We start from the raw sequence: 20,964 nt of genomic DNA, 5'->3' as shown, positions 1-20,964 counted from the left end.
CAAACAGGCCATTCAGCCTAACTGATCTATTATTTATGCTTCATATCGGCCTCCTCCCATCACTCTTCATCTAATCCTATCAGCATACCATTCTAATATTTCCTTTAAATGTATCTGTACGCTGTTCACCCAATCTGTATCATGTGGTAGCAGATTTCACTCTGGATAAAGAAGATTCTTCTGAATTCCTTTTGGGGCAGCACGGTAGCATGGTGGTTTGCATAAATGCTTCACAGCTCCAGGTTCCCAGGTTCGATTCCCGGCTGGGTCACTGTCTGTGTGGAGTCTGCACGTCCTCCCCCTGTGTGCGTGGGTTTCCTCCGCGTGCTCCGGTTTCCTCCCACAGTCCAAAGATGTGCGGGTTAGGTGAATTGGCCATGCTAAATTGCCCGTAGTGTCCTAAAAAGTAAGGTTAAGAAGGGGTTGTTGGGTTACGGGTATAGGGTAGATACGTGGGTTTGAGTAGGGTGATCATTGCTCGGCACAACATCGAGGGCCAAAGGGCCTGTTCTGTGCTGTACTATGTTCTAATTTCCATAGTTATTTCACAGGCTGTAGTAAAATCTCTCAAACCTGAGAATCACTTCAGATATCTTTCTGGTGTCTCAGCCTTCTTGGCTCGTTCTGACTTTACTGAACAGTGCACTGTTATAGTACCTCTTACCTCAGACTACTTGGAAACGTCACTTCATTTCTCTAGTTTCTTTCACCAACTGCCCTTCACTTATTTTCTTAACCATTACTTCATTATATGGTATTTCTTCTAGAAAGATGAGATGTTCCTTTTCTAGCCTCCTAAACCAACTGCTCCTAGCAGAGCTGTCTTCTCTCTCACTATCTATCTTCAAGTGCAATCAAATTAGCTAAACTAAACCTTGAAAGTTCCTATTTTACAAGGTACCAGTTATTAAACAACACCCACATGCTTATGTCTTTTATTTATCATTCACACCGTAACCCTTTCCTTTGTCTTTTTCAAATGTTTGTGAAACCTCCTTACATTAACTCCTTTTGTCTGCGCTGGTTCATGTTCCATCATTCAATTCAACAGTAATTCTCGTCTAGGCGGGTTCTTGCTGACTGGGTGAGAAAAGAGTCCTGGAGATGCTTTTTTAAGAAAATTTCATTCCGTTTGGCAAATTTGTTTATCTTTCCTTTCCTGATAATAAAATGGGCGGGTATAAAATGAGATCCCTTTACTGAGTAATATCAGGAAGACCTTGAGTTTGCTTTCTTGATTTACATTTTTCAACTTAATAAAATTCAGTGACATTTAAAATAATTGGTATGTTGCAAAATAGCAACATTTGAGTATAGCTCTCCCCATCATTTTAGACCCAGGCTCAGGGAGTTTTTATTAAGTTGGAAAAGTATGCTGATTGATTAATTTACTGATTTACTAATTTAACCCCTGCAAACCATCCAATAATGGTCCAAATGGGTGTGATAATGCATGTGACATTAAATTTATAATCAAACCTGTCATTATTTTTATTGAGGGGCAGAACTGTAGAATCACATTTCAGAACATTTGGACCGAGTGTTTCCTGTTACACGTGAAATTGTTTATTTCCTGTGATTCAGATAAACGTATTGTTTTATTTGACCCCAGTTGGTGATGAATCTTTTTGATGAAACCTGCCACAACGTTCAGAACTGACAGGGCTTGCATTTTGTTTTGAAAAGCACACAGTAAACGAGTATTTTGATGCATTGTGCATTTTTGTATCTTTTAAATTCCCAACAAATATGTGATTGCACAAGATCTGTGGAATAGCAGCAACTGATGAGGAGCTGCACTCTGAAAGCTAGTGATTCTAAATAAACCTGTTGGACTTTAACCTGGTGTTGTAAGACTTCTTACATGAATACAAACTTTGTGTTCATTCCTTAATATATTTTAAACATTTTACGGTATAACCACAAGCTGTGCTGGTTATGTTTATGATTGAGAAATAATTAGTAATAGATGTGATCTCAAGCATGTAGCACGTGATCTCAAGACTCAGATTCACAGACGCATGCATTTGTATTTTAACCTCTTGGCGCATTTACTGGTCAGATAAAAATCAGTGTGCAGGTGTTTTACTTGATGCTTATTGGTTATCTGATAAATGATACAAATGGTGAAATACTCCGGACTTTATTGGCATCGCAATACCTACAAAGTTGCATAGAAAGTGGGGCTCAAGCAATTGGAATGCCTCTCCATGCCACCGGAAGGCAAATTTAACTACCGTCTTCAAAACAGGGAGCGCAGAGATGAACCATCAAGTTATGAATTTTTAACTTTACTGCTAGAGTATTATATTGTCCCTCATAACAGTTTCTCCGGCAGTACAAGTAGTTGGGGGGTGTTTTTGGGGACATGTGCTGATCAGGAGCTATCAGCAGGCTTTAGAAGTTGAAAGTCATGCATGTGGAATAGATTTGCTGGATTTATTTGAAGAAAAAAACTGATTTCATAGATGGGGAAGTGATAGGGGAAATATGTGGTGGCTGTTGTCTTCCTGGATTTCTGAATGGCATTTAACACTTTTGCATAATATGCTATGACGTGGAGTTGGGACCTGGAAAACACAGTCTGCAAAAGTATTGAGGCAGAAACACACTCACTGCACTTAAAAAATATGTCGACTTGAAAAGCTGTAACCTGCAAGTCACATCCACACTGTCGACAACTACTTGTCACCTCCTCAAATTCCCAACAAAGTTAGTGAGACCTGACTACCCTTCAACAAATCCATGTTGACATCCCTCAATTCATTTCACGGGGGGTGAGTGCCGGAGCAATAGGTCAGGAGGTGAAAAATTTGAGGGAGAACTAGGAAATAGTGCCACTATGGCTCTGAGGAAGAGCAGACAGGGAGATGTTGCTGAAAACAGCGGGACTGGTGGCCTGGTGCATATGTTTTAATGCAAGTAGTGTAGCAAGTAAGGCAGATGAACTTGGAGCTTGGATTAGTACTTGGAACTATGATGTTGTTGCCATTACAGAGACCTGGTTGAGGGAAGGACCAGATTGACAGCTAAACATTCCAGGATTTAGATGTTTCAGGCAGGTAGAGGGGGATGTAAAAGGGGTGGAGGAGTTGCGCTATTGGTTCGGGAGAATATCACAGCTGGACTTCGGGAGGACACCTCTGAGGGCAGCGACGCTATATGGGTAGAGGTCAGGAATAAGAAGGATGCAGTCACAATGTTGGGGGTTAACTACAGGCCTCCCAACAGCCAGCGGGAGATAGAGGAGCAGATAGGTAGACAGATTTTGGAAAGGAGTAAAAGCAACAGGGGTGTTGTGATTGGAGACTTTAACTTCCCCAATATTGACTGGGACTCTCAGTTCTAGGGGCTTGGATGGGGCAGAGTTTGTAAGGAGCATCCAGGAGGGCTTCTTAAAACAATATGTAGACAGTCCAACTAGGGATGGGGCTGTACTGAACCTGGTATTGGGGAATGAGCCCGGCCAGGTGGTAGAAGTTTCAGAAGGGGAGCATTTCTGGAAAAGTGACCACAATTCAGTAAGTTTTAAAGTGCTCGTGGACAATGATAAGTGCGGTCCCAGGGTGAATGTGCTAAATTGAGGGATGGCTAATTATAACAATATTAGGCGGAACTGAAGAACATAGAGTGGGGGCGGATGTTTGAGGGTAAATCAACATCTGACATGTGGGAGGCTTTCAAATGTCAGTTGAAATGAATTAAGGACCGGCATGTTCCTGTGAGGAAGAAGGATAAATATGGCAAATTTTGGGAACCTTGGATAATGAGAGATATTGTAGGCCTCGGCAAAAAGAAAAAGGAGGCATTTGTCAGGGCTAGGTTTAAGGTGCGAGGGGCAAGGTTTAGAGGAGATGTATGAGGTACGTTTTTTTTACACAAGAGGGTAGTGGGTGCCTGCAACCCGCTGCAGGAGGACGTCGCAGGAATGATAGTGACGTTTAAGGAGCACCTTGACAAACAACATGAATAGGACGGGAATAGAGGGATACGGACCCCGGAGTGTGGAAGATTTTAATTTAGACGGGCAGCATGGTCGGCGCAGGCCTGGAGGGCCGAACGGCCTGTTCCTGTGTTGCACTTTTCTTTGTTCTTGTTAATCTGTGCTGTTGTAAATTAAGCTTTAATCTGGCACTCAGAATTGATTCCTATACTTTGCGCACAATCCAAGTTGAGGTAACTGGCCTACAACTACAAATGCTCAAATTATTCCTTTCATCCTTTCTGAGGTCTGTGAAGGTATTGGTCCTGTTGCTGTTGAGGTGCAATCTATCTGGCCTGTGCACATCCCTCTGCCCCAAAACCAGCCCAATGCGGCAAGAATCTAAAATCCTCCCTCCTGTACCATCTCTTCAGCCTGCATTCATATGCCTTATTCTATTTCTGTACTCGGGTGTAGCATTGGAATTAGCCCAGAGACTGCCACCTCTGAGGTCCTGCTTCTTTCCTAACTCCTTAAAATCTGCCAGCAGGACCTCAGCATTTTATTTTACCTGTGTCGTTGGTACCCTTATGAACCTTGGCCTCTTGACATTTACCTTCCCCTCCAGAACCTTTGCATCGGGTTATTTGTACAGACTAAGAGCAAAAAAAAAGCAAATGCTCATGAGGTTTAAGAAGGTATTAAGTATGTAGAATATATTATTGGCCTAAGTGGTGAAACATGAAACCTTAATGGGTTTCAGGGAGGAATTAAACAAACTCTTACCAACAGGTGGTGTTCAAGGTTATTAGAAATGCATTAAGAAAATATTTTGGGTAGATGGTTAGATGGACAAAGGTCCTCTGTTGTTAGTATGCCCAGCTTTTAAATGCTCCCCACTGTGGGACCTGGATTGGAGAAGGGGGCCAGTCATCCGTCTTGAGTGTAATAAAAACAAAATGTTCTGATTTTTATTCAGATTTCAGCATCCACGGTATTTTCCTTTTATTTAAATCTCTCCGATCATGCAGCCCATCTGCCGTGTCCTGAAAATAACCTGCTATTTTCAGTAGCCAGGAAAGGCCTAGTCCGCAATCTTAATTGAAGGCTTCTCCTATCAGGCTAATATAATGTAAGGGGGTCATAATTCAAAAGATTATTTTTACTTTTAAACCTCCTTGTACATCAACAGAGTTTCACTGGCCTTCACAAGGAGGTTTGGATGCTTCACTTTCTTGATCTCTGTCAAATACGTCTGCTGCCTCATGATCTCAGCCAAAGGCTACCTTCTTGACCAATGTTGCTCAGAGTCTTAGCAACTGTCCCCTGCCAATACCCATCTTGCCAGCTGGTTATGATAGACAATTTGGCTAGGTGTTATGCAGGAAGCTCTTCAGAGATTGATTCAGGTGAGGCCTCTTTTTTAAGGGCCTGTTCCCACCTGTGTCGAGTTTATCGCCTGTCACTGGAGTATCCTGTAGCTTTCCTGCCTCTTCTATTCGCATCTCCTGATAAAGTAAGTATGTGGCTAATGTTTCAGTATATCTTCATGAATCTTGTAGAAATGAAATCAAGGGTATTGTGAGAGACTACAGACCAAAAATGCTTCCCTGGGCTACACTGTTATACAGTTAAATACTGAGCTCACTCCAAAATACCGGATGCACATATTGTTTGCGGTTGTGATGAGCACTGCTAGCCCTGAAAAATTCTTTGTCGGCCCAAAAACAAGAAATATTCTTATAATCATCTCATAACTGTCTTATAAGAATATTTGGGAGTAACTTTTAAATATTTGACACTAGGATACAAAAATGCATGACTATTTAATTTGTGGATTTTGTGGTGAAAAACATGCAACTGTTTTTCAATTCATAGAATAGAATCCCTAAAGTGCAGAAGGAGACCATTCAGCCCATTGTGTCTGCACCGACCCTCTGAAAGAGAACCCCACCGATGCCTAATCCCCCACCCTATCCCCATAACCCCATAATAGTGGCAATTTAGCATGGACAATGCACCTTTGGACTGTGGGAGGAGAACATGGAGAAAACCCACCCAGACACAGCAAGAATGTGCAATCTCCACACTAGCGGCCACCTGAAGTTGGAATCGAACCCAGGTCCCTGGCAGCAGTGCTGCCGTGCCGGCTGTAATTTAGTGGATGTGGCATTTTTAAATTGCCAATTTTGGCCCAGTGCAGACTTCTATTTACTGGCGTGCTATGAATTCATGTATGTAAAATGAGTTCAAATTGCTGTGTACAGTGGGAGAAAATGTGGAAATCTCAGGATTGGGTTTTGAAAATCTTAATAGAGATTAAAATATTGGTTGTGAGATGGTGCTTGCTTTGTTTACAAGTGACCAGAAACAAGAACGACCTGTTGGGTTGGACGTGCATGGATTGCAGACCCATGTATTAGAAGTGTTACTACGGCAGATCTATTAAATTGAACAAATGGACTGTGAGGTTGTACAATGCAGATATTTTAAATGATTGCATGGTATAGGTTGGATAGAAACAACTATTTTTGGAATAGGGCCTTGGAAACAAGATTGTACCTGCAATTTTGAACAGACAACAGAAGAAACTTCTTTACAGAGGAAGTTGTGAAGCTTTCAGAATTAATTTCCAACATTAGTAGTTGAAGTTGAAACTATATAAACACTGAAGATTAGATTAGATCGGTGGATAAAAGAAAATGTTGATGAAGAGAAACTTTAAAAAAAATATTTTTATTGGTGTTTTTCAATTTTGCAGTGATACTTTTAACGGATGATGTGTCTGGTATTTACATGTTATACAGTTTCTTATTTACATACTTATTTCTTAATATACTCAATACCTCTCGCAATGAAAGCCAACATACCATTAGCCGCCTTTATCGCCTGCTGCACCTGCATGCTTACCATCAGCGACTGGTGCAGGACACCCAGGTCCTGCTGCACACTCCGCTCTCCCAATTTACAGCATTCAGGTAGTAATCTGCCTTCCTGTTTTTGCTTCCAAAGTGAATAACCTCACATTTATCCAAATTATACTGCATCTGCCATTGATTTTCCCACTCACCCAACCTGTCCAGATCATGCTGAAGGATCTCTGCATTCTCGTCACAGTTCACCCTCTCACCAAACTTGGTATCATCTGCAAACTTTGAGATGTTACATTTTGTTCCCTCATCCAAATCATTAATATATATTGTGAATAGTTGTGGTCCCAGCACAGAAGTGGTTAGCACTATGGCTTCACAGCACCACGGTCCCAGGTTCGAATCCCGGCTTGGGTCACTGTCTGTGCGGAGTCTGCACGTTCTCCCACTGTCTGCTTGGGTTCCCTCTGGGTGCTCCGGTTTCCTCCCGCAAGTCCAGAAAGATATGCTGTTAGGTAATTTGGACATTCTGAATCCCTCCCTCTGTGTATCCGAACAGGCGCTGGAATGTGATGACTAGGGGCTTTTCACAATAACTTCATTGCAGGGTTAATGTAAGCCTTCTTGTGACAATAAAGATTATTTTTAAAAATCCCTGTGGCACCCCACTAGTTACTGCCTGCCAATTTGAAAAGGACCTGTTAATTCCTGATCTTTGTTTCCTTTCTGCCAACCAGTTTTCTATCCATCTCAATACACTTACCCCATTCCCATGCGCTTTATTCTTGCACGATAATCTCTTATGCAGGACTTTGTCAAACTCTTTCTGAAAGTCCAAATATATAAAGAATTTCCCCCATTACCGACATTAGGCTTCCTGGGCTATAATTCCCTGTTTTCTCTCTACCTCCCTTTTTGAATATTGGAGTGACATTAGCTACTCTTCAATCTTCAGGGACTGCTCCAGAGTCTATCGAATCCATGAAGATGGTCATCAATGCACCCACTATTTCTAGAATCACTTCCTTAAGTACTCTGGGGGTGTAGATTATCAGGCCCAGGGGATTTATCAGCCTTCAATCCCACCAATTTCCCCAGCGCTATTTCTCTACTAATGTTAATCTCTCAATTCTTCCCCCTCTCTAAATCTTGCATTCTCCAACATTTAGGTATCTGATTTGTATGCTCTTGTGAAGACAGAACCAAAGTTCTGTTGCTTAGCTATTTATTTGTCCCTTATGCTTTCCCCATTTCTGTCTGTAGGGGATCTACATTCGTCTTCACCAATCTCTTTCTCTTCATTTACTTATAAAAACTCTTTGTGTCAGTCTTTATGTCCCCTGCAAGCTTACTTTCGTACTGTATTTCCTTGTTCTTAATCAATCCCTTGGCCCTTTTTTGCTAATTCTAATCTGCTCCCAATCCTCACCTCTATTGTTTTTCTTGGCCAATCCGTATGCTTCTTCCTTAGATCGGATACTATCACTAATTTCCTTTCTAAGCCATGGGTTGGCCCTCTTACTCATTTTGCTTTTGTGCCCGACAGGAAAAAACAGTTGTTCCAGTTCCTCCATGCGTTCCTTCAATGTTTGCCAATGCCTATCCACTGTCATCCCTTTAATTAACTCTCCCCAATCTATCAAGGCCAACTCACATCTCAATCTTCATAGTTTCCTTTATTACGATTCAGCACCCTAGTCTCCGAATTAACTACTTCACTCTCCATCTCGATAAATTCTATCATGTTATGGTCGTTCATCCCCAAAGGGTCTCGCACAGCTAGGTTGGTAATGATTCCCTTCTCATTACATAGTTCCCAGTCTAAGATGGCCTGCTCTCTAATTGACTCTTCCACATATTAGTCAAGAAAACCATCCTATACATAATCCAGGAATTCCTCCTGTACGTTACTGTGGCTAATTTGATTTGCCCAATCTTGTGCAGATTAAAATCACCCATGATCACAGATATTTCCTTATCATGCGTCTCTAATTTCCTGTTTAATGCCATTCCCAACATCTCAACTGAAGTTTGGGGGTCTATATATGATGACCATTAGTGATTTTTGCCCCATGGTATTTCTTAACACTACCCATACAGATTCCACGCTGTTGGAGCTAATATCCTTTCTCACTATTGTGTTAATTTCCTCCTTAACCAGCAATGCCACTTCACCACGTTTGCCTGACATTCCTAAATACTGAATACCCTGGGACATGCAGTTGGGTCACCCTGCAGCCATGTCTCTGTAATCCCAATTATATTGTACCCATTTAAATCTATCTGTGTGATTAGTTTATCCACTTTATTGCAAATGCTCCACGCATTATGGTACAATGCCTTTAAGCTTGTCTTTTAAACATTGTTTGTTTTGCTCCCAATATTTTTCCGCGATAGCCCTGTTTGAATTTTGTCCTTAGTTTCTCTGCCTATCACTTTTCTTATTTTCCTTTCCTTTTTGCCCTTGCTCCTGCCTTCTCTGACTCCTTACATAGGTTCCTATCCTCCTGGCATATTAGTTTTCACCAGGTCAAATTCCATTTTACTTTTTCTCTCTCTGCCAACAGTGCCATGGTTGGGGCTGTGGAGTATAGGCAATCCAATTCCAATATGTAGTCGACCAGCTGTTGCATAGCAGCCCTTACCTTCCTGTCTCTAAGAGCCCTGTAAGTAATTATTTCTCCCTGATCACCATTCAATGTCTCCCAGAATGTGGAGGGTGAGACCTCACCATTTTGGTTGCAGTTACATACCATTGATGGCTTGTGACATTTGTTTTCAGAATGTTGGCTTGTGACATGTGTTTTCAGAATGTTTTGTCAAAGTGAAGGGATGTTTCCAGCCTGGGCCTGGTCTGTCTCCAACCTCACATCCATGTAGCATGGAGTTTAGACTGAGATTACTATTGCAGAATATTCCTCCCCTCTGAATTCTTTCTGTGTACCCAAACAGGTGCTGTAGTGTGGCAATTAGGGGATTTTCACAGTAACTTCATTGCAGTGTTAATGTAAGCCTACTTGTGACAATAAAAATTATTATTATTACAATCCCTGGAAGCATTGTCTTGCCCACTATAACAAAGAGTCTATGCGGGAGTAGGATTTGCAGACGTGGAAGAAGAAGGAGAATTTCCGGGTGGTTGAACCTCCATGGCTCTCTTTCCCCCCCCCCCCCCCCCCCCCCCCCCCTTCACAACCAACCCAACCTGCTCCATGAAGGAGGTTAATTCTCTTTCCATTCCTTATTTGGCTTCCATTCTGGGGCAGGATTTGCCTGTTTTTTTTGGTCGTGCCATGATGAGTTGGTGGGAGTCTATTTCTGGGATTTCAGCCATAGTTTATTTAACGAATTAGGCGTTGTCCTGGTTTCGGGCCCATATATTTAAAAACACCATTTTCCAGGATCTCGCTAACCATCCCCCTGCTCGCTCATGCGGTGCTCCACCCCTCTCCCCCAGAAATACTTTTCCTTCTGTTTCCTACCTGTCTGATTTCCCCCCCCCTCCACGTCCACCAATATACTTGCCCTTTTCCCCCTTTGTTCGTGTGGGTCCACCTTGATCTCCCTCACTGCTTCTTTCCGACTCCGTTCTTTTGAACAAACTCATTTGGTGTATTGTTAAATGTGACTGTTAACTCTGTTAACTATTAGCAGGTACTCTTAATCAGTGTGGCTTTGACTCCATTAAATTCTGACCGGCGCTTAGCCAGGTCGGCTCCAATGTCCTGGTATATGCGGATTGTGCGACCTTCCCACTTAGACCATAAGACATAGGAGCAGAATTAGGCAACTCGGCCCATCGAGTCTGCTCCGCCATTCAATCATGGCTGATATTTTTCTCATCTCCATTCTCCTGCCTTCTCTCCATAACCCTTGATCCCCTTATTGAACAAAAACCTATCTGTCTCTGCCTTAAAGACACTCAGTGATTTGGCCTCCACAGCGTTCTGTGGCAAAGGGTTCCACAGATTCACCACTCTCTGGCTGAAGAAATTCCTCCTCATCTCTGTTTTAAAGGATCGTCCCTTTCGTCTGAGATTGTGTTCTCTGCTTCTATTTTTTCCTACAAGTGGAAACACCCTCTCCATGTCCACTCTATCCAGGCCTCGCAGTATCTTGTAAGTTTCAATAAGATCCCCTCTCATCCTTCTAAACTCCAAGTACAGACCCAGAGTCCTCAACCATTCCTCATACGACAAGCTCTTCATTCCAGGGATCATTCTTGTGAACCTCCTCTGGACCCTTTCCAAGGCCAGCACATCCTTCCTTAGACATGGGGCCCAAAACTGCTCTCAATACTCCAAATGGGGTCTGACCAGAGCCTTGTATAGCTTCAGAAGTAATTCCTGGTCTTGTATACTAGCCCTAGCGAAATGAATGCTGACATTGCATTTGCCTTCCTAACTGCCAACTGAACCTACACGTTAACCTTAAGAGAATCGGGAACAAGGACTCCCAAGTCCCTTTGTGCTTCTGATTTCCTAAGCATTTCCCCATTTAGAAAATAGTCTATGTCTCCATTTCTCCTTGCAAAGTGCATAACCTCACAATTTTCCACATTGTATTCCATCTGCCACTTCTTTGCCCTCTGTCCTCGCCTGTCCACGTCCTTCTGCAGCCTGCCTGTGTCCTCAATGCTACCTGTCCCTCTACAGATCTTTGTATCATCTGCAAACTTAGCAACAGTGCCTTCAGTTCCTTCCTCAAGATTATTAATGTATATTGTGAAAAGTTGTGGTCCCAGCACCGACCCCCGAGGTACACCACTAGTCACCGGCTGCCACCCTGAAAAAGACCCCTTTATTCCCACTCTCTTTCTTCTGCCAGTCAACCAATCCTCTATCCATGCCAGGATCTTACCCTTAACACCATGGGCTCTTAACTTATTTTACAGTCTCCTGTGCGGCACCTTGTCAAAGGTCTTCTGGAAATTTAAATCAATAATGTCCACTGGTTCTCCTTGCTTCCTCAAAGAACTCTAACAGATTTGTCACACGTGACCTCCCCTTGACGAAGCCATGCTGACTCAGTCCTATTTTTATCATGCACTTCCAAGTATTCTGCGATCTCATCTTTAATAATGGACTCTAAAATCTTACCAATGACCGAAGTCAGGCTAACCGGCCTATAATTTTCCGTCATCTGCCTTCCTCCCTTCTTAAACAGTGGTGTTACATTAGCCACTTTCCAGTCCTCTGGGACCCTTCCAGCCTCAGTGGGAAATATCATCACCAATGCCTCCACAATCTCCTGAGCTATCTCTTTTAGAACCCTGAGGTGTAGTCCATCAGTCCAGGTGATTTATTCACCTTCAGACCTTTCAGTTTCCCCAGAACCTTCTCCTTAGTGATGGCCACTGCACTCACCTCTGTCTCCTTATTCTCCTGGAGCTCTGGCATCCCACTGGTGTCTTCCACCATTAAGAATCATGCAAAGTAACTATTCAGTTCATCTGCCATTTCTTTGTTTCCTATTATTACTTCTCCGGTGGTCCAATTTCTATTTTTGCTTCTCTCTTGCCTTGTATATATATCGAAAAAGACTCTTCCTATCTTCCTTTATATTACTAGCTAGCATCATCTTCATCTTCAATCTTCATTCACTCGTACTTCATCTTCTTCCCCTTTATTGCTTTTTTAGTTGTCCTCTACTCGCTTTTAAAGGCTTCCCAATCCTATGGCTTCCCACTAATCCTCACTACCGTGTATGATTTTTCTTTAGCTTTTATGCTGTCCTTGACTTCCCTCGTAGCCATGGATGCCTTGTTCTCCCCTTAGCATGTTTCCTCCTTGTTGGGATAAATTTCTGCTGTGCCTCCCTAATGACCCCCAGAAACTCCTGCCATTGCTGTTCCACTGTCTTCCCTGTTAGGCTCCTTTTCCAATGAGCTCTGGCCAGCTCCTCCCTCATGCCTTTGTAGTTACCCTTATTTAATTGCAATACCGTTACATCTGAATGCAACTTCTCTCAATCTGCAGGGTAAATTCTATCATATTGTGGTCACTGCTCCCTAAGGGTTCCTTCACCTTAAGTTCCCTAATCAAGCCTGCCTCATTACACATCACCAAATCCAGTATTGCCTGTTCCCTAGTAGGCTCTGTCACAAGCTGTTCCAAAAAACCATCTCTTCGACATTCCACAAATTCCTTTTCTTGGGATCCACTCCCAACCTGATTTTCCCAGTTCACCTGCATATTGAAGTCGCCGATGATTATTGTGAAATTGCCTTTTTTACATGCCGTTTCGATCTCCTGATTTATTTTCTGCCCCACATCCTGACTACTGTTAGGGGACCTGTACATAACTCCCATCAGTGCCTTTTTACCTTTGCGATTCCTCACCTCTACCCACAGAGATTCTATTCCTTCTGATCCTATATCGCTCTTTGCTATCGATTTAACTTCATTCCTTACTAACAATGCAGCCCCGCCTCCTTTGTCCATCTGCCTGTCCTTTTGATAGGACACATATCCTTGTGTATTTAGATCCCAGCCCTGAACCCCTTGCAGCCAAGTCTCTGTGATGCCCACAACATCGTACCGGCCAATTTCAATGTGCACAACAAGCCCATTTACCTTGTTCCGTATGCTGCGTGCATTTAGGTACAACACTGTCAATGCTGCATTGACCACCTAACTTTTCACACTTGTCACCTTTTTTGCGCTGCCTGAGGGTGATGATATTATTTCATTTTGGTTCTCTATTTCCCCTTCAGTGTTTACACCTTCTAAGCTCACATTGTAGTTCTCACCCCCCTGTCATACTTGTTTCAATCTTCCCGAGTGAATCTAGCAAACCTCCCAGCCAGGATATCGGTACCTTTCCAGTTTAGATACAACCCGTTCTCCTTGTACAGGTCTCACCTGCCCCGGAGGAAATCCCAATGGTCCAAAAATCTGAAACCCTCCCTCCTACACCACCAGTTTAGCCACGTATATAGCTGCACTGTCCTCCTATTTCTAGCCTCACTGGCATGAACAGGTGCTCCTAGCCCAGTTCAGAACCCGTTCCTTAACTTGAAACTTGAAGTATCGCAATTATTGCCTGTGGTGGTTCTCCCGACTTGAGTTTTTGTCAGAGTTATCTGTGGGCCCGGTTTACTTCTGAAGGCTTGGTGAAGCCCTCCTCTCCGACCAGTTTCCCAAGAATCTTTGAGACAAATTCCATCAGGTTTTTTGGTAGTCCAGCGATCCCCATGTTCTGCCAGCGGCACCTGTTTTCTTGGTCGTCCACCTTCCCCTGTAGTGCCTTCTGAGTTGACCCCAACTGTGCCACATCTGCTTTCAGCGAGGTGATCTGCTCTTCTTGGTTGGTGGCTGCCTTCTCTGCCTCCGTTGCCTCTTGGGCCTCCAGTCTCCGCTCTGCTCTGTCCATTGCTCCCTTTATGGGAGCAGGCGCGGTCTCTATTGCTGACTTCATTGCTGAGTTGAGGTCGTCTTTCTCCGCTTCCCTATGTTTTTGTTTTAGTGGTTCAGTCGAAATGAACTCCATCAGCTTCTATGTGGATGATTGGGCTGGAGTTGGCAATCTTGTTGAGTCCTTCATGCTCAGTTCTGGGTCGCCGCGCGGGCCCCCCTCATTGTGCGGTGTAGGTTTTCCTTTCTCTGCTTTTGCTAGCCTTTTGGCTTGGCTACTGGCTCGCCGGTATCTCAGTTAGTTGAATGGTAGGTGGGAGTTAAGTTGGGGGAGACGTTTTGGTGCTTCCGGTGTCTTGACGGGTTAGCAAAGTCTAATAGAAAGTTTCAAGGAGAGAGCCACCTTTCTCGCGACCGCTCAGCTCATGGCCGCCATTGGAGGTCGCTACTCTACATTAATGACATAGATATGGGTGTAATTTATCAAAGTTTGTTAATGATACAAAGTTAGGTGGAAATGTAAGCGAGGAAACCGATGCAAAGAGGCTACAGAGGGATGTAAATAAGTTGAGCAAGTGAACAAGAGCATGGCAGGCGGAATGCAATGTGGAAAAGTATGAAGTTATCCACTTTGGTAGGAAAAGTTAAAGCAATATTTTTTTGAATGGTGAGAGGCTGGGAAATGTTTACTTCACAGGCAAGTGGATTTCTTGTACATGAATCACAAAGTTACCATGCAAGCAGTTAGGAAGGCAAATGGTATGTTTTATTTTGTTATAAAGCTATTGGAGTATGAGTACCTTAAGAATGTGGGCAATTCAAATTGTTTTCAGCTCAGATGTGGCTTTAATATTTAAGTGGTAACTGGGAAAAGAGTGGGAGTAGTGCTTTATTGATCATATAAATCTCAATCCATTTTTTGTGTAATTTAGATGGAAGCGGATGGCTTAAAATGGGTCTCAAATTTAAAAACTGGAGCTAACTTTGGCTTTTACCAATCCTGAGTAACCAGGAGGAAGGAAGAACAAGAATATGAGGCCTGCTTCTGCATTACCAGGCAGGTAAATGAGAATTAGTTTTAATTAAGTCTACAGCACCATTGAAGTAGTAATGGGATCAGGAGCTAAGTGAGATTTCCTGCATCTGTAAACTTTTCAGTAGTTTTGTGTGAAGCGTCAAAGTTATGTTGTTCAAGCTGTGCAATGCTGGTCTTGAGGACTGGTGGCTACACACCAACATACTTGGGGAGGAGCATTGTCTGGAAAACTGATTCCAGAAAACGGTTGCTCACATAGAATGAATTGAAGTGACAGGAGGGATGTGGATGTCTATCTCTAGGGAGAGGAAGTGGAATTAGTTTCAGGAAATTTTGTCAGTCTCGATTTGTCCAATGGCATGTAGTTCTATAATGAAGGCAATGGTGCAGCACAAAAAGAAGTTAACCAAGAGTAATACCACAGCAGCAGAGGGAATGAAACCCCCACCTGTGAGAATTGATGAGTGGTAGTTGTGTTGTGCGTTTGTCTCTACTACTTGGTCTTTTCTGTGGTTCTGTTCCAATTAGGGCAATCAATTTGCCTTCTTTCTATATTGTCAATGTCAGAATGCTTAGAGTTGCCAGGTACCGAATGATACCACCATAAGTTTCAACCGGTTATTGATCAAAGAGCCAATCACCAGTTAGCTAGTTCAAGGTCAAGGGTACTTTATTTACAGACAATCTCTCATGCAACATAAACACTACTAGTTAACTAAACCTATTACTAAGACAACCTGTACTTGACTTCGGGCACCTGGTTTAGGTCAGGAAATAGTGGCCGCTGTTCAATTCTGGATCTCTTGGGTTCGAAGGGGGCTCATCCTTCTGGTAGCGGGCGTTGAACTTGGACTCACTTCTGGTGTTGCTGCAGTTGACAATGGTCGTGACCGGGGTACCAAGGCCAAAAGAGAGAAAACATATGGCGAACTCTTCCTTTATACTTGGGGGGCTTTCGCGCTCTTTTGGACGATCCTTCGATTTGGGCCTTACTAATTGGGTGATCCCTGATCACTCCGTTCGATTCCTTAGCCAATAAGTGGGCGGGGATCTGGATGACTGGGTGTGTCTCAAGCGGTCATTGACCCCGTTGTTTGCGTTTCCCTTGGACAGGGCGTGGCCCCAAAATGTACCCGTTGCTGGAGTACCAGTCCTTTGCGTTGGTGGAGATGGGCCATCACCTGCTAATCGGCCTGATTAACATGCTAATGGGACGGAGTTTCGATACCGTCTGGATTTTGCTGGCAAATATGCATTTCAGGCTCTGTGCCTGCCTGACTCTTGGCTTGTCCATTTTACCCATCAGTCTTTGCGAGTTGCTCTGTACTTAGTTGGAAGTGGCCATCCCAGATGGCTACAGTTGTGGGAAGTCTGTAATTGGGGACATTTTTGTCCAGTATTCCAGGTGTGACTGGTATGTTGCTTTCTAGATGCTAAGGCCAGGAGTGTAACAAAATAGAAGAAGATTCATCCAACAATCATTATATACTTGGGATCCAATGGTAATAAGGTGCAAGACCTTATGCATTGTGATCTTAAAACTCCTTGTGCAATATGTAATTTAGAAAGCAGCAGTTTAAGTATCTCACTGCATTGCTAGAAAGTTGGTGTAGCAAGATGGGTTTACGATTCCTGGAACATTTGGACACGTTTGTAACCAGGCTAACCTGGATAGTACCAGTGCTAATATTCTTGTAAGGGAGGATAAATAAGGCAGAGGAGAGATAGACTTGAAGCAAAGGAAAAAAGGTACAGGAGCTGCAAACCTACAGGAGATGCTACAAAAAAGGGAGCTAGTATATGGCTCCAACAATACTTGCAAAACTTGGCACAAGCCATGACAAAATCGCCGCCTTGACTGGCACCCTATCCAACACCGTAAACATGTATTTCCTTCAACACCAATGCACAGTGTGTACCATCTGCAACTCATCAAGGCTCCTTTGACAGCACCTTCCAAATCTGCAACCTTCTACCACTTTAGAAGGGCAGCAGATTCTTGGGAACAACACCACTTGCCTCAAAGTCACAGACCATCCTGACGTAGCTCTGTCTCTGGGTTGAAATCCTGGAACTCCCTCCCTAACATATCTATGCCACATGGACTGCAGTGGTTCACCACCACACTTTTGTTTTGCAAATATTTTTATTGACAATTTTCATTTCTCACCAACATCAAACAGCCCAGAAAACGAATATTACATAGTACAATATAGGAAAAAAGAAAAATAAACAACCGATCATTTAAATCCCACCCAAAGAAAGACAAAAATAATCTACCCACAAGAATAATAACTGCCCACCCATATTAACAGCTGATGGTGGCTAACTCTTTAAAATAGGAAATGAATGGCTGCCACCTCAGGTGGAACTCCTCCACCGGCTCCCCCTTCTGGTGTACTTGACCAATTCCAGATATAAAAATTCCAGGAGGTCACCATATCAGGCCGAGGCACTGGGCAGAGCGGACAATCTCCATCACAGCAGAAACCACCACTGGGCTACCAACGAGACAAAGGAAAGAACATCTTCACCCCGGTCTGCAGCCTCGGTGAATCTGACAGCCTGAAAACGGGCACCAACTGACGAGGCTCCAGATCAAAGTTTAAAAAAATATTTATTCCAAGCACATTTTTAAAAATCCACATAACACCAACGAAGGATAGTGCATACAGTTTGTCCAATTTTCCCCCTTTTTATCCCCAACAGGGACAGAAACAACCTCCACCGTATGACAAACCACTCCTCCAACTCTTGAGGCAAACTTGATTTTCTCCAACCTGAGGAACTCAAATTAAGTCCCCAAACCCCGCACACCCACTGGTGGCCTAGCCGACCTCCAAATTATCAAAATCCGTCACCAGGCAATCAGAGAGTCGAAGGTCAAAACATCGGTCACTTCCCGTCCTACACACCTGGCACCTCCGACACCCAAATAATCGGCACCATAGAGCCTGGTGCCATCCTAATCCCCACAAGCCCTGACAGAGTCTCGAACAGTACCTCCCAGAAACTGTCTAACTTTGTACACCCCCAGTACATATGAACATGGTTTGCCGGCCCCTTCCCACACCTCTCACACACTATTCCTTGGAAGGTTAATGGGGGGGGGGGTTGTTGGGTTACTGGTATAGGGTGGATACGTTGACTTGAATAGGGTGATCATTGCTCGGCACAACATCGAGGGCCGAAGGGCCTGTTCTGTGCTGTACTGTTCTATGTTCTATGTAATCCACTCATCTGGGCCTGAGTCATATGGCCCCTAAGTTCTACCTTGAATTGTATAAGGCTCAGCCTTGTGCAGGAGGAGGTTGCGTTAACCAGATGCATTATCTCACCAAATTCCCCATCTCCATCCCGAACTCCTCCTTCCACTTGCGGCACAAACCTATGGTCCCCATAGAGTGGGGCCAGTGCCAACATGTGCCCTAATTTAAAGTGCCTTCTCAGCTGATTATCGATTTTAATTGACAGGCGATGCTCATATACTTCCCCGGGGAGAATGGCAACGGAGCCGTTGAATTTGCTGCCAAATAGTAATGCAGCAAATTCCTGTCTCCACCTTTGCAACAGAGTCCTGCTAACCCTCGGCGTCCTGCCTGCTCAGCCAAACTCCAAGATCATTTGTCCACCCTCTGGAATCCGCTTCCACTCCGTGGAAGCCCACCAAGCTATCGTCAAATGCTCAATCGCCAATGTGAACAGCAATGGTGAAAGCAGCCACCTTTGTCTTGTCCCCAAATGCAGGCCAAAATATTCTGAATTCATATTTGTCCTCTCACTTGCCATGGGGGCACATACAATAACTGCACCCACCTCACAAATTTCAGACCAAACACAAAACTCCCTAGAATCTCGAACAGGTATTGCCACTCTACTCGGTTAAAGCCCTTCTCTGCGACCGTTGACACAAACACCTCCGCCTCTTGCCCTTTGAGGCGGTCATCAACCTCCTGATATTTCTGGAGAGCTTCTTCCCCTTCACGAACACAGTCGGATTTTCAGAGACCACTTCTGGCACACGCTCCTCAAACAATCTCGCCAACAGCTCAGCAAAGACTTTAACGTACATATTCAGCATTGAGATGAGACGTCCCATTGGGTCCGTCCTTTTCTTTGGGATCAGCGAAATGGATGCCTGCACCAAAGTAACTGATAACTCCCACCTCTCCACACTTCATTAAACATGCTCAAAAGATGGGGAGCTAACTCTGCCGCAAACTGCTTAGAAAAATCTGATGCCTTCTGGCTGGATTATGCCAATGCAGTCCATTATCTCCTGCAACCCCAATGACTCCTTTAATGCCTACCGCTTCACTTCCTCCCATTCCGGCAACTCCAACTCAGTACCTGATCTATGCTGGCCTCCTCCCCTCCAGGCTGGACCTTTACAGCCCTCGATAGAAGGCCTCAAACAGCTCATGAATTCTCTCCGGATACGACACCACCTCTCTCATTGCCACACTCACCAGCACAATTTCCTTTGAGGCTGCCTGTTGCCGCGAATCCTCTCCAACTCGGGCCAGTGCTCTCACCGTCTTTAGCTGGGTCTGATATCCCATGGACTTTCCAGTCCGAGAGCGAACTAATCACCCTCCATTCTTCTCACAACTTTCCACCAAAGTTACCCAAAAATGGGGTAAAAAGATTTTAAAAAACCAACGCCTCCGGCAGGAGCCACCTTATGTGCGACCGATCACACCATGACCGCCACCAGATCAATGTTAAGAAACCCCTACACGGTGCTAAAAAAGGAGACCCAAATGCACACCATTCTTCGACATGACCAGAGCATGTGGGTGTGGTTAGCCAGCCAATGCAAGCACCGCTCGCATCTGCCCACCATTCCCATGAAGAACCCAATCATCCTAGCCGTAGTTGGGCGGCACAGTAGTACAATGGTTAGCACTGTTGTTTCACAGCTTCAGGATCCCTGGTTCGATTCCCGGTTTGGGTCACTGTCTGTGTAGAATCTGCACGTTCTCCCTGTGACTGCGTGGGTTTCCTCTGGGTGCTCCAGTTTCCTCCTACAAGTCCTGAAAGATGTGTTTTTAGGTGAATTGGACATTCTAAATTTTCCCTCTGTGTACCCGAACAGGCGCCGGAATGTGGCGACTAGGGGATTTTCACAGTAACTTCATTGCAGTGTTAATGTAAGCCTACTTATGACAATAAAGATTATTATATACCACCTTGAGCTGAATTAGGCTGAGTGGTGTGCAGGAGGAAGTGGCGTTCTCCCTACAAAGGGTCTCGCGCCACTTGTCCTCATCCAAAATAGGTCCCAGTTACCCCTCTCACTTTGCTCTCACCTGGTCCAGCGAGACAGCACCATTGACATGATCTGGCTGTAAATATTTGATATGTTCTCGCCCAGAGTCCTCGCCAGCAAAAGGATTTTCACCAGCAGGGAGGTTTCGAGCTAAAGGAAATGTAGGACAAGCCTCCCGGACCAAATTGCGTAACTAGAAGTAGTGGAACAAGTACGCCCCTGAAATTCCATCGAAAGTTCCTCCAAACCTGCAAACCGTCCCTCCATGAACAAAGCATCGTACTTGAGACCCTTTCCTTCCGACAACTTAAACCTTGCATCCAAACCCAATGATACAAACAAAATGGTTGCCAGAGATGGAGCCAACTATGACATGGGCTCAGCTTGTAATGCTGTCTAAACTGCTTCCATATCTTTAAAGTAGCGACCACCACCGGGTTTGAGGATTACCTCGTGGGAGAGAACGGGAGCAAAGCCATTACCAAAGCCCGTAAACTCGAGCCCTAACA

The 20,964-nt window shown here is 44.1% G+C and overlaps 1 protein-coding gene across 8 annotated transcripts in view; it reads left to right on the top strand.

Moving 5' to 3' along the window:
* fam135a (family with sequence similarity 135 member A) overlaps window positions 1-20,964 on the top strand; it is a 228,239-nt gene that overhangs the window by 23,615 nt on the left and 183,660 nt on the right. Inside the window, exon 4 of one of the 8 annotated variants that reach the window (XM_038800679.1) lies at window positions 15,080-15,208. The exons of 6 other annotated variants lie outside the window; for them this stretch is intronic. In XM_038800679.1, the coding sequence (XP_038656607.1) occupies window positions 15,180-15,208 (29 nt within the window). In that variant the 5' untranslated portion in view covers window positions 15,080-15,179. Of the gene's footprint in view, window positions 1-15,079; window positions 15,209-20,964 lie in introns of those variants that run through there. One more of the 8 variants, XM_038800681.1, reaches the window with a different exon arrangement.

Source organism: Scyliorhinus canicula, chromosome 6 (assembly GCF_902713615.1).
Source record: "Scyliorhinus canicula chromosome 6, sScyCan1.1, whole genome shotgun sequence".
In the NCBI taxonomy this organism is placed as follows: domain Eukaryota; kingdom Metazoa; phylum Chordata; class Chondrichthyes; order Carcharhiniformes; family Scyliorhinidae; genus Scyliorhinus; species Scyliorhinus canicula.
This window is presented reverse-complemented; position numbering and strand designations above follow the sequence as displayed.